We start from the raw sequence: 18,252 nt of genomic DNA on the forward strand, positions 1-18,252 counted from the left end.
CAAATCATTTTTTTCAAATTTAACATGAAATTAATTGGAAACTTTTTTAGAAGCTACAGAAGAAAACTGAATAGACAAAAAAGTGGGAAACGAATCATCAAAACCTCACCCAATACCTTGATATCTTGTTGCATTTCGTACAAACATTAAATAAATTATGGAAGCAAATGTGTGTGTTGTTTAGTTGAGGATAAAATTAAAGCATTTTTAACGTTTAAAAGAGCACTTTTTCAGTCCAAACCGGTTTATACTGAAACCTGGGCCCAAAATTTTGGTCATTTAGTGAGTGATTAAAATTATTATTTTAAAAGAAAACAAATCCTAGACAACTTTAAAACCGTCGTAGACGGCGGCTAAAACTACACAACAGTGCAGGTGGAAGATCGGGTATTTCGGGGTTTTGCAGAGGAGGATCGACGTTCTTTGGCCGGTGGAGCCGCAACCGATCGCCTGATGCCATGAAACAGCTTGTTGATCATAACATAACCCATCTTAGTTGTAATAAAAACCCGTTCATCATCGGCTACTGTTATACCCGTCACTGTAGCGTAGACATACTGGGCCGCCACCAGTTCACCTGCAAAATATATTGACGTGACAAATAAATCGGCTTAGATTTGCCAACAAAACTTTTGATGTAAATCAATATATTTAATCTTTAAACTCCTAGTGTTAAAATCCCAGTTAAACCCAGTCAAGCACAGTTAAACCGACGTATTTCACACACAACTTCATTTATCCGGTATTCAGAAATATTAAGGCTTTAGAAATCCATCATGTCCATAGTAAAAGTTGCAAACCAAAATACAAATACTGTTAAAACCCATGCCACTTGTGACGCAACAAACATAACAATGCGCCGCTATGACGTAGTGAAATTCAAACCAGACAGGACAGGAGTAAGATAAATAAAAACACAACAATGGAATCCACAGCAAAAGCGCCGTTGTTTCCAATTCCTGAGGGAAGTGAAATTGAACAAGGAAATATTAACAGTCAGATTCCACCGGTGGCCAAACGACCAACTACAAGAAACGTAAGTCGTGGTAATTGTTTTTAACACCATACGTGGATACAATGCCTGATAAGAAATTGTTGTAAATTTAATGCAACCAATTTTTTTAAACATTGTTTACCAATCTCTTTAGTGTTCACTGTCATTAAGAAAAAGTGGGAAATACCCTAAAACTTACAAACTGCTGCTTTCAGGTGTGGTAATTTCCCTATAAAACACCCTTTACTCTAGACTTTGTGACCTTGGAACTTCCAACACGATTTATTTTACAAAAAGGCAAACTATCGTTTGTTTCGTGATAAAAGTTTAAACAAAACTTTACATAGAAACAACTGGTTAAATCTCACTCCCGCCAATCACTCGCATCCAGGGGAAAGTCCCGGATCCGACTCCCCTCAGATCGCGGGGGAATCACCGAAGATGATCTTACCGACTTAAATCTTGTGCTGAAAAAAACTGAATCGAATCATCAGCAAGACTCCCCCAAACCGGCAACTTTGCCAGACCTATTTAAGGTGCGGATAAAACCATGGTTGTTCAACCGCACATACAGTGTAAAATAAAATTAAAATCGAGATTTTGACAAAATATACCGAGTGTTTGACAATGGACATTTGTCATAATTCACAATATGTAAATGTGACCTTGAGTGACCCCATATCACGTGTGAACTTGTATCGGTTCCTTCAGAATCCTCGACACGTCCCACAGCGAAATGTTGAGGGTCAGAACTTTTCAGTGTTGGGACAGGACCTTGCTTTACCAGGCGGCAAGAACACGAGCAGGTTCGTCACAAATTCAAAGCGAAATTTTGACAAACTATTTGTTTTAAAATACCATCGTCGTCCCCTGCTGATTTTACGCAAATATTAAAACTGATATTTCCATTGCGTAATAAAAACACAGTAAAACGTTGGTTTCTTTGCAGAGAGACCACAAGACGGGAAGCTCGACATTCAGACAACTCTCATATCATAAGTTTGTTTCTGAAGGAACAAATTAACGACTTGTTGCATGTCCACTCATTCGGGATCCCTATAGAAGTGAGCATGGGATTCTGTTGGAGTTAACATAGACTTCACAGTAACCAAGAAAAACAATATTTCCAGACACATTTTTAATTTTACCTCCACCATCTTCTGGCTGCAAACACAACTTCCAGTTTTTTAAATCGGAAAGTTATTAATTTACGCAAACGCACTCTCAAATTTTTACACTTGATTAATCACCATTGTGATGTAACAGATAATAATCAACGTCCATGCTGATTACGTAAGCGGGACAACCCCAGGAGCGAGAGGAATATTCCACTGTCCGAAATGTTTGGCGTACTGGCAGCAAACTGGAAAGTTACCGGAAAGTTGTGATGAGGTTAGTTTGTTCCGCAACAAAGTGTAGAAATGTTGAAAGCAAGTCAATACTGCAAAAATTTAATCCGATATAGTTCGAACTGAAAAACGCAACAAAATGCAACTCGTGTTCAACTAACATGAAAACCTATCGCCCAAAAATTAGGTTGCAGTAATCATTGTTTAAAAATCTAAAATCATTCTCTTAAATTTCAACCATCTCTTAAGTGACGGTTGAAAATATTATTATAATTTAGACCTTTCATCCTTTTTCTTTCAGGCGGCCAAGTTTACAAGAGGCCCCCTCATCCAGCTTAACTTGAGCGAAGCAGCAAAGTTGGTGGAAGCAATAAAATCATCCAACAAGTTTGTTTCCCACTCAGATCTCAGTAAATTCCTTCCATTACTCAGTAAAGCTACGACCAAGGAAGAAAGGAAGAAAATAATTGATTCAATCTCGAAGAAATCGCCCCAAGTTGCATCGGAAAAAGTTGCTTTGGGTAAAATATAATAACTTTCATCACAACATTCTACCAAACGACAAACCAGGGATTTTTTTTGGAAAATAATTTACGTTTGTGAGGTCACAAATCAAAAAGGGGGTTTATGCTGTTTTCATTGAAGTAGATTTTTTCAAACATAAACTAAGTTTATGGCGGCTTCCAACATAGTGCGTTCACAGAACAGTTGCTAAAATCCCTCAAAACATTCGCAAGTGTGAAAAATATGTCCGAGAAACCAACAATTCGCTGTTACAGGGCCAAGCGAAGAATTTGATTCGAATTCAACGAAAGGTGAGGAATACCACGACAAAAACCACCAGGTGACCCTGCAACTAACACGTGCCATGAGGTCAAAGTTCACACCCACATCTGACGTCACAATCGATCCTACAACAGGACAAGAAACATCTGGTGTAAAAATTGCTTCCATCGGACTAAGAAGTGGGGACGGGTCGTTTTATCCCGGTTTCTTTGTGACGTCAAACGATGACGACACACCTATGATGTCACAACCGATAGGGGAGTTCATGTTTCAAGCAAGAGGTCGATTTGATGACGATGGTTGCTATCACCCCTATAACAAGGACGAGCCCAACGTGCTTAGTGACGTTAGATTCCCGAATCTACAACAAATGATGACGTCACAGTCACGCGGTTCTTCGGGTTCAAAGGTCGACCTTGCATCAAATTTCCACTTCGTGTTCCAGGAAGGAAGGGACTTAATGTTGAATGATTTATTCACCAGCGGTCTCCTCCACACCAAACCCGGGCAACAGTGCTACCTAGTGGGCATGTACGACTCACGAGGGCATTTCAATGCTGCTTGTTGCGTCACAATGGACGGTTACGTCATACCTGGGATTTGTGACAAAAACAACAAATTCACGGTTTTCGCTGATTATGATGAGGATGGGGAGATTGTGTTCCTTCCCCACAGAGAAAAACCCGAACTGGAAACAATTCTCCTTCGTTTGCAGCACTTACCACCTTGCCCGAACGCTTCCGAAATATCCCGAGGCGTTGTTCGGAATTGGAGGTGTGTCAGAGAAGGGGAAGGGATTGACGGCCCGATGCAAATAACAGTGTTTGTGAGAGAAGCAGGTCCGCAAGGTGGCAGTAGTGTGGAGGATATGAATGTTTACATCGGTGGTGAAGTTGGGCCTGATGGTCACTTGTACCCGTATGGGAAATATGACGCCGACGGAACATTTCTACCAGGTGGGAATGTTCACTGCATTGATGTCTTTTTTTTATTCAGGAACATTTTCAAAATCCTTGATTCAAAATGTATGACGTAACAATATTCACAAACAATTACAGCTGTGCCAACCATACCGATGGTTTGTTACTGTGGTTTTTACGAGTTAACAAACTTCATACGTTTTTCAGGGGGGCCGGCTTTAGGTTCGGCTACCGGCCTTGTAAGAATGCAATCAAGCGACGAAAGCAACGAGTTTCCCATGCAAGTTCATAATTACAAGACCGATAGAGAACCAGATGGAGGTAAAGAAGATTCCAGAACCCCAAAAGTAAATGGAAGGGAGATGCACGGAACATCTTCAGATCAAAACAATGTAAAACGGCATCAAGTTGTATGAAGGAAACCTAAGTTTAAACACGAACTAAACAAATATCACTGGTTTACGCACTCGGGTCGGGGATTACGCACTCAACCTCTACCTTCTTAACTCAGAGATCAAGCCTTGATAACGATGACGTCACGAGTCGTTCCACAGGGGAATTACCCGCACGGAAAAGATCTCCAACAAAAAGTCCACAGAAGAGAACCAGCAGCAGGAGTTTATCGAGGAGGAGTTCCAGGAATTTGAATTCACAGGAGAGAATTTATAACGTGTGAGTGGTTTTACGTCACCAAGACAAGTGCATTAGGATTGCATGGAGTTTGTTGTAGTTATCTTTAAGGTTCGTCCAAATATTCCTTTGCTCAACTTCACTTATGTTTTGTTTGTTTGACGAGTAAAGATTGGTTGCGCACAATGTTCAACACTGCGCATGTTTCCATTCAAAATACCCAGGAAGTCAGATCCACTCCAGAAGACCCCAAGTATTGTCTTCGTTCAGGAGGAGGTGAAACCACCTTCCCGACCGCCGAGCTCAAAACCTAAACAACCTGAAGTTTTAAACCCTGCAGTTAAGAACAGGACGGGGAAACCTTCGACCAAACCTGGATCACTTGCAGATACAATGATGAGTAAGTGGTGGTAGTGGTGGTGGCACACACAACATAACACTGAAGTTTGTGTGATCGAGGCAGTTAAGACAATTGCTGAATGGAAGAAATTCATAATTTTTTACATTTGTTTCGGTTTTCTGCAACAAAAATCTACAAACGCAAGTCTACCCCGTTATTAATCCCTGGCTACAACTGACCCACGTGGAATTTATCCCCAGGCCCAGCACATGGTGAAAGTGATTCAGCCAATATGAAGGGGCCGTCCCAACCGGGGAATTACCGTGACACTGTGACGAGAGCTTCTTTCATGGCAGATAAAGTTAAAAGCAAGGATGCGTTGAGATTACAAGCGGCCGCCAGAGGTTCCAGCGTAAGTGATGCAATCATTAACACGTGATCGTGCATGAATGACCTAGAGTAGACCCTGGGAATTCCCCCAAACATGCAAACAAATTTAACACAAAAAAATAGGAAATTGACAATTCGTGGGGACGTTTAAACTCCACACTGGATAAATACTTAATCAAAGATCAAATGCACACGCGTTGAACAGTGAGAGTAAACGTTTGTTAAAATGACAACCAAAGTTTGATAATCTTGATCTGTTTCAAGACATTCGACTCATCGGATCCAGGACGACCTCAAACCGAGGGGAGATCCGGATTATCGAAGAGAGAGAGTAGTATGATGAGTGATGTGGGAGAGAGGAGACTCAATACAGCTGGAAGATTAAGATCACAGACTGGAGTTGACGGTTGGTCTCCTCCATGTGTATTCCTGTTGTTTACGTAGAAACATAGAGTCTTCACTGTTAGCATTTTTTTTTAAACTTCTGTGAAACAAAATAGTCACGAACTACCAACAACCTGAAGAAAGAAACCACTAAAACGTTCAACAATAAATTCACTTTTTCCAGCTGCCAAGAGCTCGACCCCAGCCACAGTTGCTAGGCAACGGGAGATAGAGAAGAAGACACGAAAGGAGAAGGCGGAGGTGAAAGCGAAATATCAATTCGCTGCCCACCACAGTTCCGTTTCAGGGGGAGCCCCCGAGCAAGACAAGGTAACCATGGTTATAAAAAAATCCCAAAACCACGAAGTCCAGAGAAAACTGTGGGAATGTTAGATACCAACTTGTGGGTTGATGGCAGTTGTCATCATTTCAAGCAATATTATTTAACCTGCAACCACTATGTGGGATAGGAAACAATTTAACCGGGTAAAAAAACAAAACCGAACCCAACAATTGTGATGAAGCTGACGCTGGGAGGGACGAAGACGAGCAGGACGACTTTATCATCCCAAAAAACATCCAGGAGATCTCTTCCAGGAGCAGATAGCAGCACAAGCACACAACGTCTTCCCAAGATGAAACAAGTCACGGGAGCTCCTCCAGGAGCCCCAGGAATCCCGGATAAAACTTTGTCTTCAAGATCAATGAGAAGGAAATCTTCCTCTAGATTCAGGAAGGAGAGCTCCACGGTGGATGGGATCCCTGGGGAGGACGGGGTGGAAGAGAAAGGGAGCAAGATGACGATAGAAGAGGTTGGTGTTGGTTCCACATGAATAAAATATCCAGAATAGAGTAGGAAAGTATTTTCCCAATCTTTTCATAAAGTTTGATATTTTTCACAAACGTTCAAAATGGAATTCTGCCACGTTGTCATTTTTCCATCCTCAATAAACTTATCCTGAGGAATGTTTTCTCGACCAGAAATAATAAAACCTTTAAAACTACGATTTATAATCACAACAATGATCGTTTAAAGATGCAACGGATGACGGAGAAGATGCAAGATGCTGGGATCCTTAGTGATGATGAGGACATGGATTTCTCCGATCTCTCAAACATCTCCAGTGATGATGAGGATGATGATGAGAAATCGAGCAAGAGGAGCAGCTTCTTCCCCTTCCTTGATGGATTCTCGATCCTCAACTTCACCGAAAACTTCAGGTTTTCTTACTTTGCGGTACCGGGTTACATCAAAGAACACAACCAGAAAGTGAGGAAAGGGATTCTGAAACTTCCAATTATCACAGGTGACATTCTTGCTCTTTCAAAACATTCGAATATCAACGAGAAAATACAAATGGATACAAACAAAACTTTAGTTCAAATAAACATAATTAATTATGTGAGCTGCAGACAGATCGCCACTTTTTCGACCTATATAGAAAAACAATGCAGTTTGATGCAAATCTTGTAGGCAATTAAGTTTTTGCGCAGAATCGACAGGCAAGAAAAAAGAAAAGTCCAAGAAGAAAACGAAGGGTAGTGCGCTGATGAAGAGGATTGAAAAACTTAACCAAACAGGGGGAACGTGAATCTGCTCTTGTTCAAACCTGGTACAAATAATCGGGTGCTCCTGTTATTGTGACTAAGGCAGTAACACCCAAGTATTTGAAACTTAAGTCTCCACATGTCATTGGTGGATCAAACATTACAAAAGATAATAAAATGTTGGTCTTACAACTTATGGATATGTTATTACACAATTTGTAAAAAACATATTTGCAAAGCACGCAAGAGTTGTAATCTCCCAGTATTGAAACCATGACTTCAAATATGTGAATTTGTATCTTTGTATTTTCCTATTTTGTATCCGCTTTCCTTTTGAAATAATAAACTTTATGTAATAAAATGTTTGCGTTGAAACTTTTAACCAACCTGTTTTTACACTCCATACTTTTACCGAGCGTTCGTGAGAACCGGTTATGACGTAGGCGTCGTCACAGGTAAAAGCAGCGCACGTGACTCCTGCAGCCAATAGGGATGAGAAGTTAATCTCATGAAGAAGTTCCCAGTGTCCGTTCTGTATATACATGTTGAGTTTGGTTGTTTAATTTGGTTTAGGAATTTATGCAGCAAAATGTTCGGTTTTGGGAAGTTTTAAACCTGGAATGAACGGAACATTAAAAGTGAGTGGTGACAAATTATTGGAAAACATTGCAGCCAACAATGCAATTACGAGTAGTTGTACAAACTAGAGTGTCTGTTATTAGCATGATGGTGGTTTGGAAAGTATGCCACTCAGTGTGGGGCAACCAACGCTGTTTGTCGTGAGTTGGTAGCTCGGGGAATTCCTACATCTGGTGATCAACAAACGTTTGAAGTTGTAACAAGGTTTGCAACCAACCTTCCTGGACCACAACCTCCTGGTCAAGCCGTGAGATCCAGTGAATAGAAACCTCTGACTGCAACTTAACCTCAGGTAAGTGAGGGGACTCCCATGTGCTGTGAGGGTCTGGATCAAAGTAACCTCCCAAGAACCTTCTTCATCTTCTCGGAAGTTGAAGATTTTAACTTCGCATTCTTCCGTTCCAAGGAAGACCTGAATGAGGATTTAAATCACGTGACTACCCACTGTATGTAGGAGTTTTCACAAAATGTACAAAGGAAGACGGCCAACCTAGAATCCTGAATACAGAACCACCCACCTGCAAATCACCAACAATCTTGTCCCCAACACACGATGCGGAAACTTTCCCACCAACTTTCTCCATGTGTTCTTCCTTCATGGCGAGAGTGGAAACAAGCGTGAGGTGGTCAACTTCTTCTTCATCACGTGTAATGGTCAGGATGTGTTGGTCGTCGTTACTCAATGACATCGTGGTGATCCGGTGACCTTCCCTGACCTTCAACTCCTGAACCACGTGATCGGTTTGTCGAATGGAAAGCGGGTTTTCGTTTTTCACCACCGAACCTTCGGAGGTTGCGTGAAAAAAGTGTTTGGAATTATTTGCGAATATCAGGGTTGTCACATGGGGTTGGTTGGAGTCGTTCGATTTAATTGGAAGTTCAACTTGCGTCCTGAACCGTCTTGACCCGAGGTCATGTACTCTGATTACTCCGTTAATGTTGTCAGCATATATTAGGTGGTTCCCCTCAGAGCTGATGGCGTTGGTTCCGACTTCGAATGGGAAAGTTGGGGGTTCCAGGGCCAACTTCTCCAACTTTGTGTTCCACAGTTTTAAGTAAAAAACCTGAGAAAGGAAAGAGATTGTATGGAAGTTGGCAACAATTTTAAAGGCAAACAGTTGATTTAACCAAGAAAAACAAATAAATAAATATGTTGAAGGATGATCCATGGAGGCACACAAATTAGATCGAAACCCGTTTGTTCCAAAATGAGTGACATATGAAAATACCATGCTCCCTGTAAGACTTAACCCACGACCCTGGGAGTCCTGCCGATACATTTCGTGTTTGTTGAAGTAAATACATATTAATCTCGACGATATGATAATATCGCGATACCTTGGATGAGGACGATACGACGATATCTCCCACCATGAGGATTCGATCCACCTCTGCTCCCATCCCTCTCATTACACAATGAGGAGAATTCAAGTCCTCCAACATCCAGGAGGTGATCTCTTCATCCCTACTCCCAACCACCAACATCTTGCCCGTAGAATCAAACTTCAAGGAAGTGATGACGTCACGGTGATGACGTATGAACGCCTTGTGCTGCGAGGAATTTTAGTTAAATGAGAGAGTAATATAATTTATAAGGTCTAACGCTAAAAACATTGCAATAATTATTTAAGTTTTGTCTTAATTTTGCACAAATGATTTCTTTAAACCTTTGAAGAATGAGGAATTCGTTCACTCTCCATAAACTTGTAATTTTTGCACTTTTAAATCACTTTCACCGACTTCCAAAACTTCCACCACGTTTCCGAACCCGTAAGCAACCATGTCACCATTTGTCGATACACACGTCACACTGGGATGACGTAAGGTTGACGTCATCGCGTGCGTAGGGTCTTCTATCCCTCCAATCAACAACCTTCCATCTTTAAGCCAGGTGAACAACTTATTTCCTCTCATCTGGATGTTGTGGACAGGAGATTGGTTGGTCTGGCTGATGGTGGTGACAATTTTGTCTGGAAAACGTGATTTACAACAAAAACATCTCAAATATCGGTTGCAAGATTTTTACATCGTATTTGTTCTCATGAGAAACAACGCTGTATTTTAAATATAATTTGTTTCCCTGGTATTTTGTGTTTGTCTTGGCTCCATTGAGCGCATGGAATAACATCACGGAAATTCTCTACAACCGACCTTGATTGTTCGACCAATAAATAATCGACCCGTCATCATATCCAGTCAGAACACATCCAGTGTGAGTGAACATTACGTCTGTGGTTAGATTATATTTGTTTGAGTGGATGAGAGTTGCTTGGCATTGTAAACTTGATAAATTCCACACATTCACCTGAAACATTTCAAATGTTTCATCATCCTAACTCAACTCTGAAAACCTCCTCTGCGAAAATCTATTTATCGAGTTTCGTTCGCAGTGCAGCCGACAAGGAAACTACGTGCAGAGGTGAATGTACGAAAGTATTAATGTCTGGAAGCGTCAGCAACAAACTGCTTATTATCTTGATGGACAAGCTACTGAAATATCTATATATGGTAGGTAACCTTTCATCGTAAGATGAAAACTTTCTGCGTAACCTTTCATGAAAACTTTGTAGTGAATTTAAGATAACCTGATTTCCGCATGCTGACGCCAGCAAGCTCCCGTCAGATGAAAGCGCTACACTGGCATGTACGTCATATCCGCTGTGGTCCTCTTTGATGGTTGTGACGCTACTTCCGGTGTCCAAGTTCATCACGTGTAAGGTGTTGTCATGGGAACCAGACGCCAGGCGCAAACCTGGTTTGGAAAGATTTGTAAAATAAAAACGTGTCATCATTTGTATTGTCCATCCCGGGATTCGAACCCGCAACATCATGAATCCCGATCAATTTCGACATGGTCCTTTTATCATTATATGTTTGATTCAAATTTATCATACTGGAGCAATGGAGACAATGGTTTTGCTGCTTTAACAAAATTTGACAAAAAGAGTGAAACCCATTCAAATCATTTATAACCATGAAGTGTAAATGAAAGCAAAGACCCTTCAAACTGTATGTGGGATCAACTAATGTTTTAAAACCCTTTCCAGTATTAATTTGTATAAAGAAAGTTAACACACCTCGTATATGGAGGCAAGCAACCCCCTCCTTATGGGGTTTCCCCGTGTGTACAACCTCATCCTCTCCCACCTCCCACACTATAATCAAACCCTCCCCGGAACCGGCCGCTATAAGTGGGGAGGGGTCGCCCGCTGATACTAAACACGTGACAGGTTTGCTGAAACCAATCAGCGTCGTCCGAAGCGTTCCACCTGAATAACGACAGTAAATGTTTTAGATTTTGGTGGAACAATTTCCGAAAGCGGGTTGAATCGTTGTGACCGTAAATTTTGTTTAGGTTTTTGTTAATATCAGATCACAAAAATCAGCCACAAGAATACAACACAAAAAAGAACACGGGTAAGCAACACAAATCATGTTGACCACATGAACAATAATGTACAGGAAGTTAAATACAATGCAGTGTGTACACAAACCCCACCTGGTGGTTGGAAGCATCCGGAGAGAGGGATAAGATTGGGATCAGGATGATTGATGAGGATCCGGTTTGCTTCCTCCAACAACCTCCCGATAGTGGAAGGGATTTTTTTACCGAAGAAATCCAACCTCCCGATCAACTCCACACAAATGTGGTTGGTGATTCCCCCTGGTTAGAAGTTTAAGGGTATGAACTCGTTATTGAGAAAAAAAAATGCAACAGTTTGTGAGCAACGTACAACACTGATTGACAGAACAGTGGGACAAAAAAAATGAAGCAATTTCAACTTTACTCTTAACTGTATTTTAATTTCAACTGTAATTCAGAACAGACAAACACATAATTTAAAACATAAATACAAATAACATTTACCTTTGAACTCAAGAGTTGGTTTGGCGAGTTTTAGAGCATCTCGGATGAGCGCAACGCCAGGATCGAGCTCTACCGCAAGAGCGAAGTTATAATCGTCGAGAACATCTAAAACCACCAGCAAATTTCCAACCTCGTGTATAAGAAATTAACTACTTCCCTTACCTTTAATCGCAAACGCAGATATTTTCGTCATCATCCAGGTGACGTCACAAAGTACAGAATCATACAGTTCCTTCCACATGGTGGCGCGCGTGAGGTGGTAAGGGAGTTCGTCTAATTTTCGTGAGTTAAAAATTCGATCGGAAAATTTCAGAGGCTGCGAAAAATAAAAGTTTTTATGTGAAGTCGATATAAAATTAAAACTCCCCGAATTGATTCATTTTATTGCAAATTAAGATCTCTATGATCAACTTCTTGTGTAACCATGGAGTTTTTTCAGCATCCAACCTGCGAGGCAACCTGCCGATCCACTTTGTGCTTTCTGTTCTTCCAAATCTCTAGAATTAAATCCTTTTTACGTCCGTCTGACCATTTCCCACTAAAGTATTCCGCCATCTGGCGGTGAACTTTCGGTCGTACATCATCTGTAAGGTACCGCTCACGAGCAACTTCTACAAACTGCCTGCATTAACAAGTAGGTTTGTTGGAACCTGACAAGATTCGAGGGAGATCCAAAAAATCACGTAGCAGATGGGGTTTGAACCCACGACCCTGGGCATCTCTGAGGACAACTAAAAAAATTACAACCATGGAACACAATGCTTACCTGTGGTAAAATGCCAGCACGGTGTGTCCCACCGCTTGTCTTTCAACAAGGTCACCACCAAGGTCATACCGCAGACGTGTCCATAGCAACGGAGGTACGCGCACTACGTTCCGGTTGGGTGGAGACCAGTATTGGTATGATGAGTTCAGCACTTGGTCGTCGAGGGAGAGGAGATCTTCAAGTTCTCCCTCACTTATTCCGTTCCTTGGAATATTTTCAGGTAGAACAAATACGTGGTTTGGAGGTTAGTAGAGGTTGGTATCCGGTTACGCAACCAAGGAGTCTCCACTATAACCTTGAACCCACATGGAAGCGGGAATGTTTGTTCAGTTTACAATTACCACCGAAATAAATTCTTTCAGTGAAACCAAATATTCCAAATTTAAATACGATTTTACATCAATCACCAACATCTGTTTCGTTAATACGGGAGTATATCTTAGCCCAGCACGGAACTTACTTCGCAGCCACCAGATATGCGAAGGCTTTCTTCACAAAAACACCGCCGTGGTTTTCCTCGAGTCGGTCGAAGTAGTTGGAGATTGCCCCCCTCGCCGAGTCAGCGAAATGCAAGTGAGTCACGTCTGTGTAGGAATGCCAATGCCGAGCTTCATCAAATGCAAGCTGGAAATCACGCCATATAATGGTTGTGCATTTAACATTGGTGACGTCATATACTGGTTGTGTACTTAACAATGATGACGTTACATGCTGGCTGCACATATAATATTTAAAACAACAACACGAAAAAACATTTTTTACGTCCCCAACGAATTCGATTCATTTTTTTACGATAAAAAGAGGCACCTGTATGAGCGGTAGGGATATTTTGACACAACCACAAAAATTTTGCCGTAATTTAAATGAAAATAGTTGAATCATGTTGATAATAAATGAGTCATTTATACATTGGACCTTCGTTGTGAAGTTCTGTTTCTAAACATAAGTATGGGGTGATTATATATAACTAAACCAACCTTGAGAAATAAAGGTTTTGGGTCGGATCTAAAAGCTGACATCACCAACTCGTGCTGGTCACGGTTCAACGATCTTCCATCACGTGCCAACCATGTGTCCAAAATTTCCCGCCCTGTCTCGTCATCCAAACACGTGACCTCGATGAAGTTATCATTCGGGATTGTTCGCCTTAGTGACGTCATAACGGCTATTTCCGGGTTGGGGAGGGTAGTCAGGAGGACATGAACTTTCGGGGGAAGATATTTTGGCAACCAGTTCATTCTAGAACAAATATTACGTCATAATGTTGCAATTACACACTTACGTAACTATCATGAGGTTTGCAGGCTTGGCAGCCCAGGCAATGCAGCCTAGCTGGATCAGCCACTTTTTCCTGACAAGTCGGAGCAAGATTTGAAAAATCAGGTGAGGTTTGAACTCTCGACCCTGCGCTAACCAGGCCCAACGCTCTACCAACTGGGCTGTGATTGCCAAGCAAGGACATGCGCAGTGGGGCGACCCTGCCTATCATGCCATTGCATGTAATATTACTACATAGGTAACTATTTCCAGTTTTAGGGACAATTACCTGTGAGCGCCATCTTGTGACGAGAGCTGGTCTAGCGAATCGAGGAAAATCACGAGGTTACCCTGCTGGTCCGGATCGCTCAATTCCTCGCTCACTGTGTTGAGAAGTTTCGAGAATCTCTGAACGACTCCGTTAAAGTTCTGAAGTAGGTGCATCCCCGGAACTGGGAGTCCGAACGCTTCAGTGATTTGAATAATCAAACTCTGCATGAAATGAAAGAAGAGTGTACGGGGATATTTATTTACAGGCTTCGGGAGATTTGGCCAACCTGCAGTACGTTGTGTATATGAGACGAATTGGGGGATGTCCCTAAAAACCGATATGCGAACACATTCTGTGGCGCCATCTCGCGGCACAGTTTGACGGTCATTGCGCACAAAGCAGTTTTTCCTCTGCCGGAATTCCCGTAAACCACGACTGGCCGAAAGTTTTTTGGTGACAAGAGAAGTGACGTAATGTTGTCTGCAATAAATATGTTTCCTGTAACACTAGGTTATATTGCTGTGGAGACAGGGTCAGTTTATGGAATAGCAACTATGGTGTTATCTGACTTAAATAACCCGCATGAACCTTCAAGAGGTCATAGTTGAAAGTGGTTAAATGCAATAATTCTGACCAACTGCCTACCAAGTAAAAGCTTTCTCCCACAGAAAGTCTGACATTTGGTTTCCGCAAACCCGGCATGATGAAGAACTTCCTCAAAAATCCACTCGCTCTCGTCCGTACCAGTTGCACTGGTGGATTCCGACAGCACCGCATGGGATTGTTGAAACTTTTTAAATGTGTTTTCGATGGAAAGTTTAAGATCATTCACAAAATCCGTGCAAAATGTTTCCAAGTAGACCACGTGATTTTTAGACGCTGTAGTTATACCTGCGGATAAAATACAGTCATGTTTGTTATAACCAGTAGTTCCAAGAACAAATACCCCTTTGTTAGATAAGAAAACAAATGGCTTCCCTCCCGTTATATTAAGCGTAGGTTAAATAATTTCTTCAAAGTCACACTGACCTTGATCAAGGCACCACTCCACGTCATATTTCCTCACTTTCGTTGGACCTCCAATATTTTTCTCCACTTGTGACTTAAGGTTGTTCAGAAGATTCTGCAAAGCACAAAAAAACAGTCGAATTCCTACCATTGCTCATCTTAATTGACAGCAAACGTCAACGCACAAGTGTGCCAACACATATGAAAGCACAAAATCTGCGTTCCTTCTTGCGTTGAAATTGTTCATTTATGTGAATGAGCCAATTACTGTCATAAGCGTGTTTGTCCTCTCGCTGTTTCCTCACATAGCAAAGCTAACCTGCGCATCGTCATCAACTTTCCCTTCGTCATTCACATCCACGTATTTCCGTATGCTCTTTTCCGTCAGATGGCGCTCCAGGTCTGTTATTTCCCTCCTGTAAAGATAAGCTGATTCCAGGTTCTTGATGGAAGCCAGGCCTTCTTCAATCTCAAGTTCTGTCACTAAATTTGTACACTACGCTTGTAAGAGTTAAGTAAATACTTTCAAACATCAGGATGTTGGCATGCTCAGTTATCAATAGCAGATTGGTACTAAGTATACGCAACGTAAAACAACAACTTTGCACTCTTGCAACGTGTACAGTAGGTGATTAACTCACAAATCTTACAAATAACATTAATTTCATCAACATAAATAACATTATTGTTGGTACTAGAGTTTTATTCACAATGTACATGAAATGGATTCATATGTTGGATTGTAGGCTACCAAGGAACGGCAGCAAATGTATAAATGAAACCCTAACACCTGACAACGTCAAGCTTAATACCTGAAACAAAGAATGTTCGACCTTCAGATTCACCAATCTCATTTCTTTCCCGCGCAACTTTCGCACATTTTCGGAGGACTTCGGCAAGTTTCGTTGAGGTTTTATCCCATGCGGCACGGTCCGAAAGTCTCTTTTTTGTGTGTTTTGGGTTTTGATCGTCAAAGTATTGTAAAACGTTTGTGATTGGTTGAAGGACATACACTGGCGGTACGGCGTTATCGTCTCTCTTGTACCTTAGGGCAAATATAAAAATTGTCAGGCATGACATCCAGGGATATAAGTAGTTAGTGATTAACCAGGTTATACATTTAAACATTAAAACCAACATAGAGCTCCTACAGAACCTTATATATTGCTCTCATAGCACAGTATATGAAAATCATATCATTGGCCCAAAACAGTTAGCATCATATTTTAATGCTTGAGCTTACAAACAGAACCAACTTACCAGCTGTCTAGCAGTTCCTCTCCATCTGTGCGAAGCTCTGACGAAATCTTCAACAAAGTCTCAAAAATCTTCACGTTGATATTTGACGGTAGAGGGCGGTATCCGTACCGGTTTCCAATGAACGCCTGCGCCAAAAATGTTAGCAAAATTATATTTATGCTTCTCAAGGAAAATTAAGTGAAATTTAAAACCAGAATAATTTAAGTATTTAATCCCACTGTGCTTTCCTGCTTGGAAACTTAACAACTACTACAACGTCTTAATCAACGTAGGAAGCTACAGGCGACTTGCCCAAGGGAACTTGCATCTCACAACCACCAGTCTGATTTATGTTTGTTTATCAAACGCATTTTCCCTTTTATCAGCGGGGATAGCAGTTTAAAAACTGTTGACTTCCAGCCCACAGTTTACTGACAGAATTGAATTTTCAAATAAAAAAACTTAAAACAAAACAGAACCCGAATCTATTTTAACTGAAATTAAAGGAAATTCAAATCCAAACTAACAACAAAATGAGGTCCCATGGAAAGTCGTTTGCAAGTTTTGATTTCCATCAGACAGAGTTCGCACGTGGAATGGTCGACAGTTGCTGTGTCCTGTATTCCCCACCTCATATCCATCACCTTATACAACAACAACTTGTAAATATTGTTGAATGTCACAGACACGCTTGGGTGAACACTTAAGCCATGTCTTGAGCGCGTTGACTGGAAACGGCGACACATAAACACGTTGCAACTACGATTTGAACCAACCTGAAAATCCAGTCCCAGTTGTTGGCAGAATAATCTCAGTTTAGGGTAAGCTTTCTCCAATAACCAGTTTCTTTCAACGCTCATGTCTAAACAAATAGGAATTAGCATGTAATCTAACTATTGTCCTTAGTTAAATGTTTCACATATCCTTACATTGTATGCCATGTCTAAGCCATAGGACTACCACATGTTTTACTATAAAAAATAACATGTGATGAATTAAAGTGGCTGCTACTTTTGCGCAAGCAGAACCAAACGGATCCACACTGTCGAAGCATTTATCAGGCTGTATTTTAGTTTTTCTGTATCATGTGCAGACAACCAGTGGCGTCACCTGAAAACGTTGAACTGACGAAAACCCTGACAATGTTTGACTGCTCCAATGTTTTCAGGCTGGTTTCTTCGCCACGAAACAGTTTCTTCCTGTCATTGCCTTCTTGGTGTGAACCCATGTTTGAAACCTGTTGCCTTCAACAAACAGGTGTTAGACTGTTTAAAGCTGCTGATGCACCAAATTGTAGCCTGGTTCTGTTGAACTTTGGGCTACAGGCTTATCGCCAAGTTCCCATTCAAGAACAAATATTTCATGACCAAGTAATGCCCAAACTTCCAACTGTGGTTTACCACAACCTCAAAGCAGGTATATTTACCTTGGGCGACTTTTCAGTTGAAGAAATCACCAAGAACCGATGCCTTTCATTGTGTCTTGCCGCTTTTCAGCGGGGAACAAAAACAAGCTTTATTCCAAGTTAGGCTTTCAACAAAACCTTTTGTTCCAGGTCGAGCCTTTAACCTCTCACAGCGGGAAACCGGATATCCGCAGAATAAATATTCGACTATTCCGGAGATTTTACTTTTGGAAACAAACAAGACTTTCAAACAGTTGCCCGCGGACTGACAGTTTATATCAGAATCTTGCAATTAAAAAAAGGCTGTCCGCGGCAAAAACATCACGCCCAGTCAAACACGGTAACTTCCACCTTCATCTTTATTGCACAAATATACACACAATCCGCAGACGATTACAAAACAACGCCACCATCTCACCTACCCAGACTCGACCCATCAGCGATTCGGAAGTAGAACC

The 18,252-nt window shown here is 41.3% G+C and overlaps 2 protein-coding genes across 2 annotated transcripts; one reads left to right on the forward strand and one right to left on the reverse strand.

The window, feature by feature from the left end:
• Positions 1 to 75: 75 nt before the first annotated feature.
• On the reverse strand, positions 76 to 18,225 carry LOC145898554 (NACHT domain- and WD repeat-containing protein 1-like). The gene is made up of 27 exons (XM_082987059.1): positions 17,816 to 18,225; positions 17,500 to 17,633; positions 17,166 to 17,251; positions 16,917 to 17,033; positions 16,411 to 16,535; positions 15,963 to 16,195; positions 15,470 to 15,633; positions 15,172 to 15,265; positions 14,788 to 15,033; positions 14,429 to 14,622; positions 14,161 to 14,363; positions 13,592 to 13,853; positions 13,075 to 13,238; positions 12,615 to 12,818; positions 12,296 to 12,470; positions 12,011 to 12,164; positions 11,849 to 11,953; positions 11,480 to 11,644; positions 11,058 to 11,249; positions 10,566 to 10,732; positions 10,132 to 10,285; positions 9,700 to 9,950; positions 9,319 to 9,531; positions 8,499 to 9,044; positions 8,198 to 8,392; positions 7,729 to 7,873; positions 76 to 577 (listed from the first exon to the last, which is right to left on the reverse strand). The coding sequence occupies exons 2-27, from the start codon at positions 17,615 to 17,617 to the stop codon at positions 360 to 362; spliced, it is 4,890 nt and encodes a 1,629-aa protein (XP_082843185.1). The 5' UTR covers positions 17,618 to 17,633; positions 17,816 to 18,225; the 3' UTR covers positions 76 to 359.
• LOC145899673 (uncharacterized) lies at positions 923 to 7,385 on the forward strand. Its single transcript, XM_082988567.1, has 16 exons — positions 923 to 1,036; positions 1,342 to 1,530; positions 1,706 to 1,800; positions 1,944 to 2,058; positions 2,261 to 2,386; positions 2,645 to 2,864; positions 3,123 to 4,085; positions 4,257 to 4,459; positions 4,561 to 4,721; positions 4,904 to 5,079; positions 5,280 to 5,431; positions 5,674 to 5,815; positions 5,978 to 6,123; positions 6,318 to 6,605; positions 6,830 to 7,100; positions 7,288 to 7,385. Exons 1-16 carry the CDS (start codon positions 923 to 925, stop codon positions 7,383 to 7,385), a joined length of 3,459 nt encoding a protein of 1,152 aa, XP_082844693.1.
• Positions 18,226 to 18,252: the final 27 nt, after the last annotated feature.

Source organism: Ascidia mentula, chromosome 4 (assembly GCF_947561715.1).
Source record: "Ascidia mentula chromosome 4, kaAscMent1.1, whole genome shotgun sequence".
NCBI classification, from domain to species: Eukaryota; Metazoa; Chordata; class Ascidiacea; order Phlebobranchia; family Ascidiidae; genus Ascidia; species Ascidia mentula.

Excerpts from the sequence above, each read along its gene's own strand:
- LOC145899673 (XM_082988567.1), top strand. The coding sequence starts at position 923 with ATGGAATCCACAGCAAAAGCGCCGTTGTTTCCAATTCCTGAGGGAAGT. Across the intron at positions 1,531-1,705 it reads CTTTGCCAGACCTATTTAAG|AATCCTCGACACGTCCCACA; the intron begins GTGCGGATAAAA and ends CGGTTCCTTCAG. Across the intron at positions 6,124-6,317 it reads GAGCCCCCGAGCAAGACAAG|CTGACGCTGGGAGGGACGAA; the intron begins GTAACCATGGTT and ends ATTGTGATGAAG.
- LOC145898554 (XM_082987059.1), bottom strand. The coding sequence starts at position 17,617 with ATGGGTTCACACCAAGAAGGCAATGACAGGAAGAAACTGTTTCGTGGC. Across the intron at positions 14,364-14,428 it reads ATATACACAACGTACTGCAG|AGTTTGATTATTCAAATCAC; the intron begins GTTGGCCAAATC and ends CATTTCATGCAG. Across the intron at positions 12,471-12,614 it reads GTGCTGGCATTTTACCACAG|GCAGTTTGTAGAAGTTGCTC; the intron begins GTAAGCATTGTG and ends TTGTTAATGCAG.